The sequence below is a fragment of the Bison bison genome, unplaced genomic scaffold (genome assembly GCF_000754665.1).
Source record: "Bison bison bison isolate TAMUID 2011002044 unplaced genomic scaffold, Bison_UMD1.0 scf7180017864228, whole genome shotgun sequence".
Lineage (NCBI taxonomy): Eukaryota > Metazoa > Chordata > Mammalia > Artiodactyla > Bovidae > Bison > Bison bison.
The window spans coordinates 3,562,781-3,577,557 of NW_011494800.1; the positions used below are offsets into that span (position 1 = coordinate 3,562,781).

The 14,777-nt window shown below is 37.6% G+C and overlaps 1 protein-coding gene across 3 annotated transcripts in view; it reads left to right on the forward strand.

The window, feature by feature from the left end:
* The window catches only part of LOC104992906 (chromosome unknown open reading frame, human C4orf22), a 717,206-nt gene extending 708,706 nt beyond the window's left edge, over positions 1-8,500 (forward strand). For 2 of the 3 annotated variants that reach the window (XM_010845905.1, XM_010845907.1), the window contains one exon: positions 8,257-8,486. In XM_010845905.1, coding sequence (XP_010844207.1) covers positions 8,257-8,352 — 96 coding nt within the window. In that variant the 3' untranslated portion in view covers positions 8,353-8,486. Of the gene's footprint in view, positions 1-8,256 lie in introns of all 3 variants that reach the window. The other variant, XM_010845906.1, reaches the window with a different exon arrangement.
* The last annotated feature ends 6,277 nt before the right edge of the window (positions 8,501-14,777 follow it).

Below are 14,777 nucleotides of genomic sequence, written 5' to 3' on the forward strand. Positions count from 1 at the left end.
ATTCTTTTCCAGTAATTTTTAATAGGTGATCTTATCCCAGTATCTTTTTTTACTTGTATTTTATATTTGGCTTGGAGTCCCATCTCTCCTAGGACCTAGTAGTGACTTCAGGCAGAAGTCTTTTATTAATAGCAATCCTTACATGCTGTGAATTTGAAGTCAGTTTTCTAAGTGCTAAATTTCCTCAACCAGCTGCAATGTTTGTCATTGTTGCTGTATATGTGAGATTATTTCTAACACTCTTGTTATCTATTGTTAAGGAACAATTTTTAGAAGAAAGTAGAATCATGATTCTCAGGTAGAATGTATATGTATTTTTTACTAAACTGAATGTGTCAAAGATTTTTAACTCATTAATTAACGACAAACTGGTAGCTATTAATGTTGATGCCAAGGAAAAGTCAGAGCAGAGGCATATAAAGGGAATAAGAAATTCTGAAATGAATTTACGACTAGATGCACAATTGGTCTACTAAAACCAATGCAAAAGTTAGTTGCAGTCTACCAAGTACCACTGTCTTGCATTTATATAGATGCGAAGTTTTTAAATCATTATCTGACTTTGAGAACTTACAGAGTTGTAATATCAAAGATGAGAAAATCTAAATGAGCATTCAGGATAGCCACTATTTGATATGTAACTCTCAAAGTCTCTTACAATTTTCCCTGAGAGCCTCCTCTCCTCTTTTTATCATAATAATTTCAAAGAAAGATTATTCTTATAAGATAAAGCTGCTCTCATTAGATTTGTCTGATTTTTTACAAAAATGCAACAAAAGGTTTATTTTACCATTTTGGGCATCTTAAGCTGCCCATGTAAACTCTAAATCCGTATAATTTTGAACAAAAACTAAATTAAACTGAGTTTGGAAATTTTCACAAGAAATCTCAAATTGGATTTTTAAAATCCTCTATTATTTATTGACCTGAGGCTAGGAAACCAAGCCCAAGGAATGCTCTCCACCATATTTCACCTGAAATACCTATAAATTTGCATAAATTCCTCTGTTTACTGCTGCTGCTGCTAAGTCACTTCAGTCGTGTCCGACTCTGTGCGACCCCATAGACGGCAGCCCACCAGGCTCCTCTGCCCTAGGATTCTCCAGGCAAGAATACTGGAGTAGGTTGCCCTTTCCTTCTCCACCTGTGTTCACTAGGTCTCCCAAATATTTTAAAGTTAGTTACATAGAGTGTGTTTCCCAGCTGGCACTAGTGGTAATGGGCTTCTCTTGTGGCTCAGCTGGTAAAGAATCCGCCTGCAATGCAAAAGACCTGATTTCGATCCCTGGGTTGGGAAGACTCCCTGGAGAAGGGAAAGGCTACCCACTCCAGTATTCTGGCCTGGAGAATTCCACGGACTGTATAGTCCATGGGGTTGCGAAGAGTCGGACATGACTGAGGAATAAGTGGGAATCAGCTATCATTTTAAAATCATTTTAAAATGTTTGGCTTCATTTTACAAAAGCAGACTTTACTAAATTGTATGTGTTACATATTACTTAACGAAAAGGAGATAGGGTGATTCTTAGATATCTGAAAATAGAACATTAAATAATATCAACAATATTCCAGACAAATAGCCACAGCAAAATTTCTCTTAAGAGTTTATTCAGCCCAGTTATAACTGATTCCTGCTCCAGTGGATCTTTGGTTAGCTGTCCTATGCCGTCCTCTCTTTTGGCCAAAACAGAACCTGGAAATCCTGACTCAGTCCATTGCGGTGCAGATTGAAAGCTGTCTAATCTATGTTAGCTTAGCTTTGAAGTGTCAGTAATTGACATACCTGATACAGTTATTTTCTACAATATTCTAAGACTTTTCTTAGTTGAAGACACAGATTCTCACCTGTAACTATAAGAGACACTTCTGGGAAGCATCAGAGCAAAACAATACTATCTGTAGATAAAAGGGACTTAAAATAGGTGAGTGATTTATTACTAGTAATTTTCAAATGCAAGCAGTCTGATGAGAGTTCAGAATAAGAATAATGCAGAAAATAGAAAAGGTTACTTCTCTCTGTGACATTCAAAACAAATTCCTTGCCTCCTCTCCAACGCCAAATAAAGAAATATGATAAATCGTCTAAGGATAATGATTAAATTTATTTCAGGAGTTTGTGAATGCTATAATTGATTCAGAAAAGTGAATAAAAATAATTTTATAAAAGAAAAAATATTGAGATATGACATAAATAATCCTGAGATACAATTGTTTGTACCAGGAACATCAAGCAAGTGGCTTAGTAAGGTCTGCAGTAAGACCTAAACAATTGTATCTTTAAAACCAGTAGTTGAAATGATGACACATAACATTATGCTACCATTGTCTAATATCATCAAGCTCAGCAGCACCAGAACTCTGCTATATATAGGAAAAGCTGGTGGAAATATTCCTAAGAGTTGGAATCAGTGTTCTCCCTGAGGGTAAAGCCATATCATAAGACAGCAAGTTTAATGACATAACTCCAGGGACTTCCCCAAAAATTTTTGAAATATTTATGTTAATAGCATTATACCTATACAAGTCTACCTCAGCAAGGCTGAACACCCCTTCTGATTTACCAATAGCAAATCTGCCCACAAAATTCTACAGAAAAATTTAGCTCTTTCTGGCAGCTCTCTTCAAAGGTGAAAAAATAAATCTTTGTGATTTTTTTCCAGGCCCTGTGGGAAATCTCAAAGATAGTTTCAGGTGTAAAATATAACTGGAAAGTTTAATTTTTTCAATACTTAGGATTCAATTATAGGAAGGCAAAAATCAGTTTTAAAAAGTTGTCAGAGGATATTTGGACACTTGATTAGGATGGGATCAGGATGCTGCAAAAACAATACCGAGTTAACTGTTTTAACATTTAAAACAATACATTTATAAATTAACAGTACATTAACATGACTATAAAGAACCTTCAGTTCAGTTCAGTTCAGTCACTCAGTCATGTCCAACTCTTTGCAACCCCATGAATCACAGCACACCAGGCCTCCCTGTCCTAGCTCTTTATAAATGAGGAATTTTTGTTCCTTGCATTTGTTTCTTATTTTTCTTTTTCTTAAGCAATTAAGAATGTAATAAATTCAACATAAAGTGCAGGAAAGTATTCTTGTAAGACTTGGAATATTTACTACCTAGACAGTTACACAGAAGGTTAAAAAAAGTACCTTTTATATAGTAGGTAAAGGAATTAACCAGTAAGCAAGCCCATCAAGATAGGGCAAACTTAACTGAAATTTTAGCATGTCATTACTGTTTTCAGAATCAAGTACTATAAACCAAGGCAAGCAAAATTTACTTCCAAATTTTGTCCTTCATTTTCCTTTGTTATGTCACAGCAATTCTCAGGAGATCCATGAACTCAAAATAATTTATATATATATATATATATATATATATATACATACACACATATATACACACACACACACACACTAAGATGTTATTTCTGTTAACATTTCAATATGTATTCATCATAGCTATGGTCAAATGAATCACTATCTTAAATTTTCTCAATTTCCACTTCCAATATAGTAAATATTGATAGTTAAAACTCACATAAAAATTCTTTGTGGTTCTCAGTAAGTCTTGAGATTTTACAGGGGTTCTGAGATATAACAGAAGAGGAAAAAAGCCTGAAAAGCACTACTATTGCATATGTAGTTATTCATATATAATTATATCAGTATATAGTGTAATTATATAACCATATATAAATTATAAATCTATAGAAATTGTATAAATTATATTTATTAATACATACATGATAGCTACATAAGTCTATAAATTATATATACAATTTTATATACAATTAATACTATATATATGTGTGTTAAATCACTTTCAGTCTTGTCCAACATTTTGTGACCCTATGGACTGTAGCTCTCTAGGCTCCTCTGTCCATGGGGTTCTCCAGCCAAGAATACTGTAGTGGGTTGCCATTTCCTTCTCCAGGGTATCTTCCTGACCCAGGGATCCTCACGCCTCCTGCATTGGCAGGTGAGTTTTTTACCACTAGTGCCACCCAAGAAGCCCAATACTATATATATAATTACTGTGCTGTGCTGTGCTTAGTTGCTCAGTCGTGTCTGAGTCTTTGCAACCCCATGGACTTAGCCCTCCAGGCTCCTCTGTCCATGGGGATTCTCCAGGCAAGAATACTGGAGTGAGTTGCCGTGCCCTCCTCCAGGGGATCTTCCCAACCCAAGAAGCGAGCCGGGACTTCCTACATTGTAGGCGGATTCTTTACCAGCTGAGCTACCAGGGAAGGCCCTATATACTATATATATCGGAGAAGGCAGTGGCACCCCACTCCAGTACTGTTGCTTGGAAAATCCCATTGACGGAGGACCCTGGTGGGCCGCAGTCCATGGGGTCGCTAAGAGTCGGACACGACTGAGTGACTATATATTTATATTTATATATATATATATATATATATATACTGCTACTACATACTGTTATAAAACCTCCACTATAAATGGAAAGGAAATCTAAAAAGGAGTGGATATATATGTATCCATATGTACACGTATGACTGATTCACTTTGCTGTATTGCAAGAAACTAACACAGAATTTGACCCAGAGGGATGGATTGGGGAGGGAGGAGGGAGGGGTGTTCGGGATGGGGAACACATGTATACCTGTGGCGGATTCATGTTGATGTATGGCAAAATCAATACAATATTGTAAAGTAATTAACCTCCAATTAAAATAAATAAATTTATATTAAAAAATAAAGCAGCTATACTCCAATAAGAATTAATTGAAAAAAAAAATACTCCACTATAGGATAAGACTATTTTCTCTTTGAAACACAAAAGCAAAGAGACTATGGTATTACTCTATCCCTGTTGCTTGTGATGGCGCTTCCCAGTTGGCTCAGTGGTAAAGAATCCACCTGCCAATGCAGGAGATGCGAATTCAATCCCTGGGTAGAGAAAATCCTCTGGAAAAGGAAATGGCACCCTACTCCAATATTCTTGACTGACAAATCCCATGGACAGAGGAGCCTGGTGGGCTATAGTTCATAAGATTGCAAAATGGTCTGACAAGACTCAGTGACTAAACAACAACAACATTGCTTATGATGTCTTCTCAACCATTCATATTAATTATGATTTTTCAACCAAAGTAACTCTATTTCATGGAGAAAATTAGAGGTAGATAACTAAGAATTCCTTTCTTCCAAAGACATTTTAACAGACAAGAGAAGTTGATGTTGTATCTTTGTCTGCTGCTGCTGCTAAGTCGTGTCAGTCGTGTCCCACTCTGTGCGACCCCCATAGACGGCAGTCCACAAAGGCTCCTCCATCCCTGGGATTCTCCAGGCAAGAACACTGGAGTGGATTGCCATTTCCTTCTCCAGTGCATGAAAGTGAAAAGTGAAAGTGAAGTCGCTCCGTCGTTTCCTACTCTTCACGACCCCCTGGACTGTAGCCCACCAGGCTCCTCCACCCATGGGATTCTCCAGGCAAGAGTACTGGAGTGGGTGGCCATTGCCTTCTTTGCATCTTTGTATAGCCACACACATATCTTTTTAAAGAGAAAAAATGAACATTGTCACTAACATGACCCAAAATAGGAACTTTTCATTGGCTATAAGCAAAAGTATATAAACTTAAAGTTAAGTTTAATAATTAGGCATCAAATTTTCAGTATTCTATCATGATTAGAAGTTATCTGGATATCACATGAATATTCTTTATGCTATTGAATCTAATAGCTGTCTAAGTTTTTATGTTACCTAAAGATCTGAGTAATTATATTCACGTTGACAGTAAAAAACAAAATTACTGATGAAATGAAGTTGTCAGAATAATGATTTTGTTGAATATGGATTTCTCATTATATTACAGATTGTATCAGAGTAGTGTTAGTTTATTTTATCAGTATGCATCAATAAGCTTAAGAAAAGCAAACACAAGTACAGTAGAATAAAATATGTTTATGTTATACCTAACATTGATAAATCAGAGGAAAAGCTATTTGTGTTAAACCAAAATTATTACACTACTCTGATTTGCCAAATATTTATCTCATTGTGTGACCTTAAAATTTTAAATCATTTCTATAAGAATACTCTTTAAGCATAGCACATTAAAATTATCCAAACTCTGGATTTCCCTGACAGTCCAGTGGTTAAGATTCTACACTCCCAACATGGGGGACATGGGTTTGATCCCTGGTTGGGGAAGATTCTCATGTTGCATGGACAAACAGGAAAAAAAAAAAAAGTATCAAAACTTTAATTTCCACATTTTCATGGAATTTTATAAATATTTGACTTACATAAGAACTTATTTACATAAGAGCTCTACCGGACAATCAGAACAGAGTTTCTTTAATTTAGGAGACTTCTAAATCTAATTTATTAATTCTCTCCAGAGATAGAAAAATACTGTGTACTCATACATAAAGATGCAAAGGTCTTTCTGAATTCTAAACATATATACACACAGACACATGGGGATCTTGTAGCTTCAAGTCTAAACATAAACACAACTCAAGAGTAAACTCAAAAAAGTAATCTGCCCGTATATCAAAAAAGTTGTCCTCTTTCCTACTGGGCATGAAGATTCTTAATTTCTTCAAAAAAGACAAGTAGACAAATAAAGGAAAAAAAATAACAAATCAGATTTTCTGTTGTTTCTTACTCAAAAAAAGAATAAATCTCAGTAATCTATTCATCTATTTACATAAAACGCAAAGGTTAAGCCATAAAATCAAGTTCCAAATCACAGTTGTCACCAAGGGGGAATAATTTATTCATTGTAAAAGTTCCAAAAGCAAAAACAAGATACAAACATAGTAAAAAGGGAAATATGCAAAGAAACAGAGGATCAACAAAGTTAAAGTTCTGTTGCTACTAGGGATTTACCAGTGGAAACCAAGAAATAAAGAGTTTAAGTCACCCAAGAGAGACACGCTCCAGCTACTCAAGCTTTTTAACTGTCAGGTGAATCCACTGTGCATCAAATTGGAATCTCCAAAATGTTTACAAGATAGTGTTTCTAAAAAAGGATATAATTGTGACTCTCATATTGATGTAAAATGAATGTGTCAAAAATTTTGTTTATTCATAAATTATGCAATGAACAAGTAAGATGTTGTAAGCAGTTCAATGAAGAAGTAAAAAATCAGAACACATTTAGGGAAAAAGAAAGATTGAAATTAATTTACAAATTAATGTAAAAGAGGTCTCAAGATGAAGCAATAATCAGTGGTGTGCCACTTAGCACAATTAGTTTGCATCTTTGTAGAGAAGAATATTTTGCATTGTTATCAGTTTTCTCCAACTTAATGAGTTATAAAATAGCACAAACATAGAATAAAACGTGGATGAGTAAGCCACTCAAGACACTCACTCTTTTTGTTTTCCCCATTTCAAAATCTTTACAATTTTACTCATTCTTTTAACAGAAGATGGGTCTGATATATTTTTTCTCACTAGCACAAGAAATTGAATACCAAGGGGAAAAGATAATATCAAAGCTTCTCTCTAGTCCCTGATCTAAATTCCTATCATCTCTTCCTACAAGAGGAGAGAGAGCAAGTAACATCGTGCATTCTTTTGTACATCAAATACAGGAAAGGCCCAATGACTAATATTAGATACTATCTGGCTCTTTTCGGATCTGTCTTCTCTCTTTTTAGTACCACATTAGCGAATACTTTCTCCCAGAGGGTCTCTCTGGGGGCCTTATAAGTATGGCAAAATATCTGTATAAAACTAAAAGGACCAAATCTTTTTTTCACTGATTATAACGTAAAGGGGGGAACATGTAAATCAAATAGCTATCAAACGAGTAAGAAGCTATTCATGAAACCCACCATGGACAGGTAGTTAGTTCCACGAGTCTGAACCAATTCCAAATCTGAGACATTTTTATTTAACAAACTTGAAATCAAGATAGGGTTCTTTTTAACTTATTACCCTGCAATCACCTGTGTGTGCAAAGCCCTTCCCTGGAAATTCTGCAGAGTTAGTGACCCGTGGGGTTCGGCAGAGTCTAGACAAGTATGAACCTGCGACACCGCTTTGATCCTAGATGTTTTCAGTAATGTCACCACCAGGGCCTCAGAGCTCCTGACTGGAATTATCACCACTCCTGGGAAAAGAATCTGGGGGGGGAAACTTGGATATGTTTCCATGGATACAACTTTCTTAGTTCTGTTTGCTACAACATTGAAGCAAGAGGAAAATTCATTTAATATGAATTATGTGCATGGACTGACCTGACTAACAATATGATTGTGTATTTTAGGCTCAACCTGGTGACAACTCTACTAGAAGCCCGATCCTAACAGAGCTCTACACACAAGTTGTCATTTTTGACCATGTTTCCAGAAGAAAGACTTAACGACAAACATCGTAGATAGTTCCCTCACCAATGGTTTGCTAAATGTAAATGACTCCTATAACCAGAAGCAAATCAGAATAATAAGTGAGTCCAGTAGCTATAAGGCAAATCAGAATAATAAAAGTTAATAAAGAAATTAGAGAGGAAATCATGACCTTGACTTTCTTTCTGTGGTACTAATATTGTCTTAATCTGCTTTGAGGTTTTTCTAATTTTTTTCCCCCTAAACACTGAAGCTGATTGCAGTAATTCATGGAAGAAAATCTTACTGCTTCTTCAAAGATTAAGTAATTAGTGACTTACATTGTACCTCAGATTTTCCACGTTTCCAAATGTCCAAAAATGTCCTAGGTCCTAATATTGCCAAACAGAGTTAGGCAAAGCCTTATGCTACATGGCAGTGCTATCTCCTAAAATCATTGAATTTGATGTTAGTCACTCAGCTATGTCCTCATGGACTGTAGCCCACCGAGCTCCTCTGTCCATGGAATTTTCCAGGCAAGAACACTGGAGTGGGTAGCCATTCCCTTCTCCAGGAATCTTCCTGACCCAGGGATCAAGCCCAGGTCTCCTACATTGCAGGCAGATTCTTTACCATCTGACATAAGAGGTTGGAAGACTGTCCAAAGGTTTTTAAGGTTTTCATTAGCACTACACGAGTAAATTGGAGAAGGAAATGGCAACCCACTCCAGTATTCTTGCCTGGAGAATCTCATGGACAGAGGAGCCTGGCGGGCTACAATCCATGGGGTCACAAAGAGTCGGACACGACTGAGTGACTAACACACACACATGAGTAAATATAATCTTGAGTATCCCATGAGTTGATGTATAAAATGATTGAAGTGTTTAATATGTTCATAGGCCTAGACAATGTGAACTTCATGACAATAAAGCTGAGAAAATGAAATCTAAAGGAAACGAGAGATTTTAGAGAAATGAGGACCTCATAAGAGTGAAGAACACGTTTTCCTAATATGCCCCTGCAGGTGACTTTTGGGCAGAAAAGATGTTCAGAGGCCGTTTGTGAATTTAGGTTAATATTTGGCTCTCCTTCTGGGGCTTCCCAGGTAGCACAGTGGTAAAGAATCCGCGTGCCAATTCAGGAGACCCAGGAGATGAGGGTTCAACCCCTGGGTCAGGAAGACCCCTGGAGTAGGAGATGGCAACTCAATCCAGTGTTCTTGCCTGGAAAATTCCATGGGCAGAGAAGCCTGGTGCGCTTTATAGCCCATGGGGTCACAAAGAGTCAGACATGCCTAAGCACACGTGCTACTTCTCCTCTTTCCCATTGCCTTCCTTCCTTTTCTAAGCAATCCAGTTCTAAGGCAATTAGGTGGAGCCAAGCAAGGCTCAGTGTCAGGGTTGGGGTGGGAGAGCACAGAGTAGGTTGTCCCCAGTTCCAATGCAGTGAGCAGGATGTATTCATGGAGGAGGTGATAGTCTGGTTTGAGGTGTCAGATCCCAGTGTGGAGTAGTAGAGTGGTGTGAAATTAGAATTGGATGTATTGGTGCGATCTCTTCATTCTTAGTAAATACAACAGATACAGAACATACACCTCTGTGTGTATGCATTCATATTCCAACACTCTGTCCACTGAGACAACCTCGGAGCAGCAACACCCAATGTAAGTGAGCACATCTCGCACCCAGATCTTCATTCCTCAACACTATTTTCTCCCAAAGGGAAGGAGGGATCCATAGGATAATAACTGGTTCTAGGACTGAGGCAGGGAGAGTTAAAGAGTCTGGAATCCCTTTCTGTGCCAGAAAGCAAAGACGTTCCAGAAAAATGAAATGAACTTATCAAAGGAACACAGACTCCACCTTGAAAGGGTTCTCACTGGCCAAATTTGGTACAGGTTGGGCATCAAATAATGAAAACAGCAGGTATAAAATAGGACACCATGAGTCTATACAGATCTACTTAAAAGAATAAATGGAAAGTTTGATGAGGAGCAGAGTATTTACATGGTATCTCCCACAAAATACTTATTACAGAGAGAACAATGCAGAAGCCTGGAATACACCACTTTTAGTAAATGATCAAAGAGAATATGACTAGTAAAGAGGTGAACTGAGTTTGTTCTTCACCTAATTAAGGTGCAATAGAAGAACTCTGCATCCCTTTTGTAGAAATCCTGCCAAAGTTGCATAGCTAGTATTTAATCAAGAGAAAACACAGACAAACCCAAATCCAGGGACATTCTACAAAATAACTGACTGGCCTGACATCTTCAAAAGTGTCAAGATTATCAGAGTAGAAGACTGAGAAATTGTCCCAGATTGAGTGAGACTAGAGAGACATAATATTCAAATTCAACATGGGGAATTCCCTAGTGGTTCAGTGATTAAGACGTGGTGCTTTCATTGCCAAGGATCCGGGTTCCATCCTTGGTGGGGGAGCTGAAATTCCACAAGCCACGTGGTAGGGCCAAAAAAAGAAATGCAACACAAGATTCTGAGTTTTATCCATATCTTCTAAAGGGAATTTGGGGACAATCGGTAAAAATTGAATGATTTCTAAAGATTAGATGGTAGTAATGTAAAAATATTTATGTCCTGATTTTGATTATTATGCTGTGGTTATATTCAAAAATGTCCTTGATTGCAGGAAATTATACTAAAGTATTTGGGAGTCAAAAGGCATCATGTCAGCAAATTATAAATATTTCATGGGGGAAAAAAATCTTTGTTCTGAATTTGCAACATTTCTGTAAAGCTGGGATTGTTTTTGAAATAGGATAAATGCTTGACTTATTACATTTACAAATTCAAAACATCTACTTCTGCTTCACTGACTTCCCTAAAGCCTTTGATTGTGTGGATCACACAAACTGGGAAATTCTTAAAGAGATGGGAATACCAGACCACCTGACCTGCCTCATGAGAAATCTGTATTCAGGTTAAGAAGCAACACTTAGAACCAGACATGGAACAACAGAGTGATTCAAAATTGAGATAGGAGTACATCAAGGATATTTATAGTCACCCTACTTATTTACCTTATATGCAGAGTACATCATGCAAACTGCCAGGCTGGATGAAGCACAAGCTGGAATCAAGATTGCCAGGATAAATACCATTAACCTCAGATATATGCAGATGAACCATGCTTATGGCAGAAAGCAGAGAGGAACTAAAGAGCCTCTTGATGAAAGTGAAAGAGGAGAGTGAAAAACCTGGCTTAAAACTAAACATTCAAAAAATGAAGATCATGGCCTCTGGTCCCATCACTTTATGGCAAATAGATGAGGAAACAATGGAAACAGTGACAGGCTTTATTTTCTTGGGCTCCAAAATCACTGCAGATGGTGATTGCAGTCATGAAATTAAAAGACGCTTGCTCTTTGGAAGAAAAGCTATGACAAACCTGCTGCTGCTGCTAAGTCAGTTCAGACGTGTCCGACTCTGTGCGACTCCATAGACAGCACAGGCTCCCCCAACCCTGGGATTTTCCAGGCAAGAACACTGGAGTGGGCTGCCATTTCCTTCTCCAATGCATGAAAGTGAAAAAAGTGAAGTTGCTCAGTTGTGTCTGACTCGTTGCGACCTCATGGACTGCAGCCTACTAGGCTCCTCTGCCCATGGGATTTTCCAGGCAAGAGCACTGAAGTGGGTTGCCATTGCCTTCTCCAATGACAAACCTAGACAGTGTATTAAAAAGCACAGATATCACTTTGCCAACAAACATCCGTATAGTCAAACTATAGTTTTTCCAGTAGTCATGTGAGAGTTGGACCATTAAGAAGGCTGAGTGCTGAAGAATTGATGCTTTTGAATTGTGGTGCGGGAGATGATTCTTGAGAGTCCCATGGACTTCAAGGAGATCAAACCAGTCAATCCTAAAGGAAATCAACCCTGAATATTCATTGGAAGGATAATACTGAAGCTTAAGTTCCAATACTTTGGCCACCAAATGTGATGAGCTGACTCATTGGAAAAGAACATGATGCTAGAAAAGACTGAGGGAAGGAGGAGAAGAGGGCAACAGAGGATGAGATGGTTGGATGGCATCATCGACTCAATGGACATGAGTTTGAGCAAACTCCAAGAGATGATAAAGGACAGAGAAGCATGGCCTGCCGCAGTCCATGGGTTGCAAAGAGTTGGACATGACTGAGTGACAGAACAATACAACAACTTATATTTTAAATATATATGCAAATTATTTTTCTATCCATAGATTTGGTGAAATTTTAGCAATTATTTTTATGAATTCTATAGTGTAGTTAACTAAAATCCTGTAAACATTTTAAATTTTATTTATGAGCTTCATTACATTCAAGTTTCTAATGATTTCAATTTTCCAACTAACAACCTTTCCTACAGATTTAAGTAACTGTCATAAATTTAATAAATTAAACTTATAATGATTCATGTTCTCATAAAAGTTTCAATATAGTTCATAAATTTATAAGATTTTAATTTAAAATAGTCTGAATTAATTATTCAGATATCATATTTTATTTTAAAATAAAAATAACTTTTATCCAGAATTAATTTTCTCTTAATCCCTTTGTTTTTAGGAGCTGCCTCCCAGGTGGGTATAATTTAGATATTTTTTTTAATTGAAGTATATTTGACTTACAATATTGTGCTAGTTTCGGGTGTATAGAAAAGTGATTGAGTTATACATTTTTCATATTATTTTCCATTATAGGTTATTATGATATACTGAACACAATTCCCTGTGCTATTTAGTAAATCCTGTTGACTAGCTAGTTTATGTATAGTAATTTGTATTTGTTAACCCCATACTCATAATTTATCCCTCTGCCTGTCCCTTTCCCCTTTGTAACCATAAACTTGTTTTCTATGTAAGTTTCTCTGGTTTTGTATACATTTTAAATTAGAATAATAGTGCTTCTTATTGTTCAATCACTCAGTCATGTCCGACTCTTTGCAACCCCATACATAGATGGCAGCATGCCAGGCTTCCCTGTCCTTCACCATCTCCTGGAGTTTGCTCATCTATCTCCTGGAGTTTGCTCAAACTCATGTCAGCTGAGTCGGTGTTACCTATTAAATAATCTGGGCTTCCCAGAGGGCATGTGTCAATGCAGGAAATACAAAAGATGCAGTTTGATCCTTGAGTTCAGAAGATCGCGTAGAGTAGGAATGACAACCCACTCCAGTATTCTTGCCTGGAAAATTTCATGGACAGAGGAGCCTAGTGGTTTACAGTCCATGGGATCAAGAAGAGTCAGACACGACTGAGCAAGTAAGCACACACACACACACACACACTCAAATTAGATCATCTATCCCTAATATGCCAGTGTTTCTTAAAAGTTTTAGCTATTTTAAATATTTTTAAGTATCAGTTCCGTTCAGTTGCTCAGTTGTGTCCAACTCTATGCAACCCCATGAATCGCAGCACGCCAGGCCTCCCTGTCCATCACCAACTCCCAGAGTTCACTCAGACTAACGTCCATCTAGTCAGTGATGCCATCCCGCCATCTCATCCTCTGTCGTCCCCTTCTCCTCCTGCCCCCAATCCCCCCCAGCATCAGAGTCTTTTCCAATGAGTCAACTCTTCACATGAGGTGGCCAAAGTACTGGAGTTTCAGCTTTAGCATCATTCCTTCCAAAGAAATCCTAGGGCTGATCTCCTTCAGAATGGACTGGTTGGATCTCTTTGCAGTCCAAGGGACTCTTAAGAGTCCTCTCCAACACCACAGTTCAAAAGCATCAATTCTTCAGCGCTCAGCCTTCTTCACAGTCCAACTCTAACATCCATACATGACCACTGGAAAAACTATAGCCTTGACTAGATGGACCTTTGTTGGCAAAGTAATGCCTCTGCTTTTCAATATGCTATCTAGGTTGGTCATAACTTTTCTTCCAAGGAGTAAGCGTCTTTTAATTTCATAGCTGCAGTCACCATCTGCAGCAATTTTGGAGCCCAAAAAATAAAGTCTGACCCTGTTTCCACTGTTCCCCCATCTATTTCCCATGAAGTGATGGGACCAGATGCCATGATCTTTGTTTTCTGAACGTTGAGCCGTAAGCCAACTTTTTCACTCTCCACTTTCACTTTCATCAAGAGGCCTTTTAGTTCCTCTTCACTTTCTACCATAATGGTGGTGTCATCTGCATATCTGAGGTTATTGATATTTATCCCGGCAATCTGGATTCCAGCTCGTGTTTCTTCCAGCCCAGAGTTTTCATGATGTACTGTGCATATAAGTTAAATAAGCAGGGTGACAATATACAGCCTTGACGTACTCCTCTTCCTATTTGGAACCAGTCTGTTGTTCCATGTCCAGTTCTAACTGTTGCTTCCTGACCTGCATATAAGTTTCTCAAGAGGCAGGTCAGGTGGTCTGGTATTCCCATCTCTTTCAGAATTTTCCACAGTTTGTTGTGATCCACACAGTCAAAGGCCTTGGCATAGTCAATAAAGCAGAAATAGATGTTTT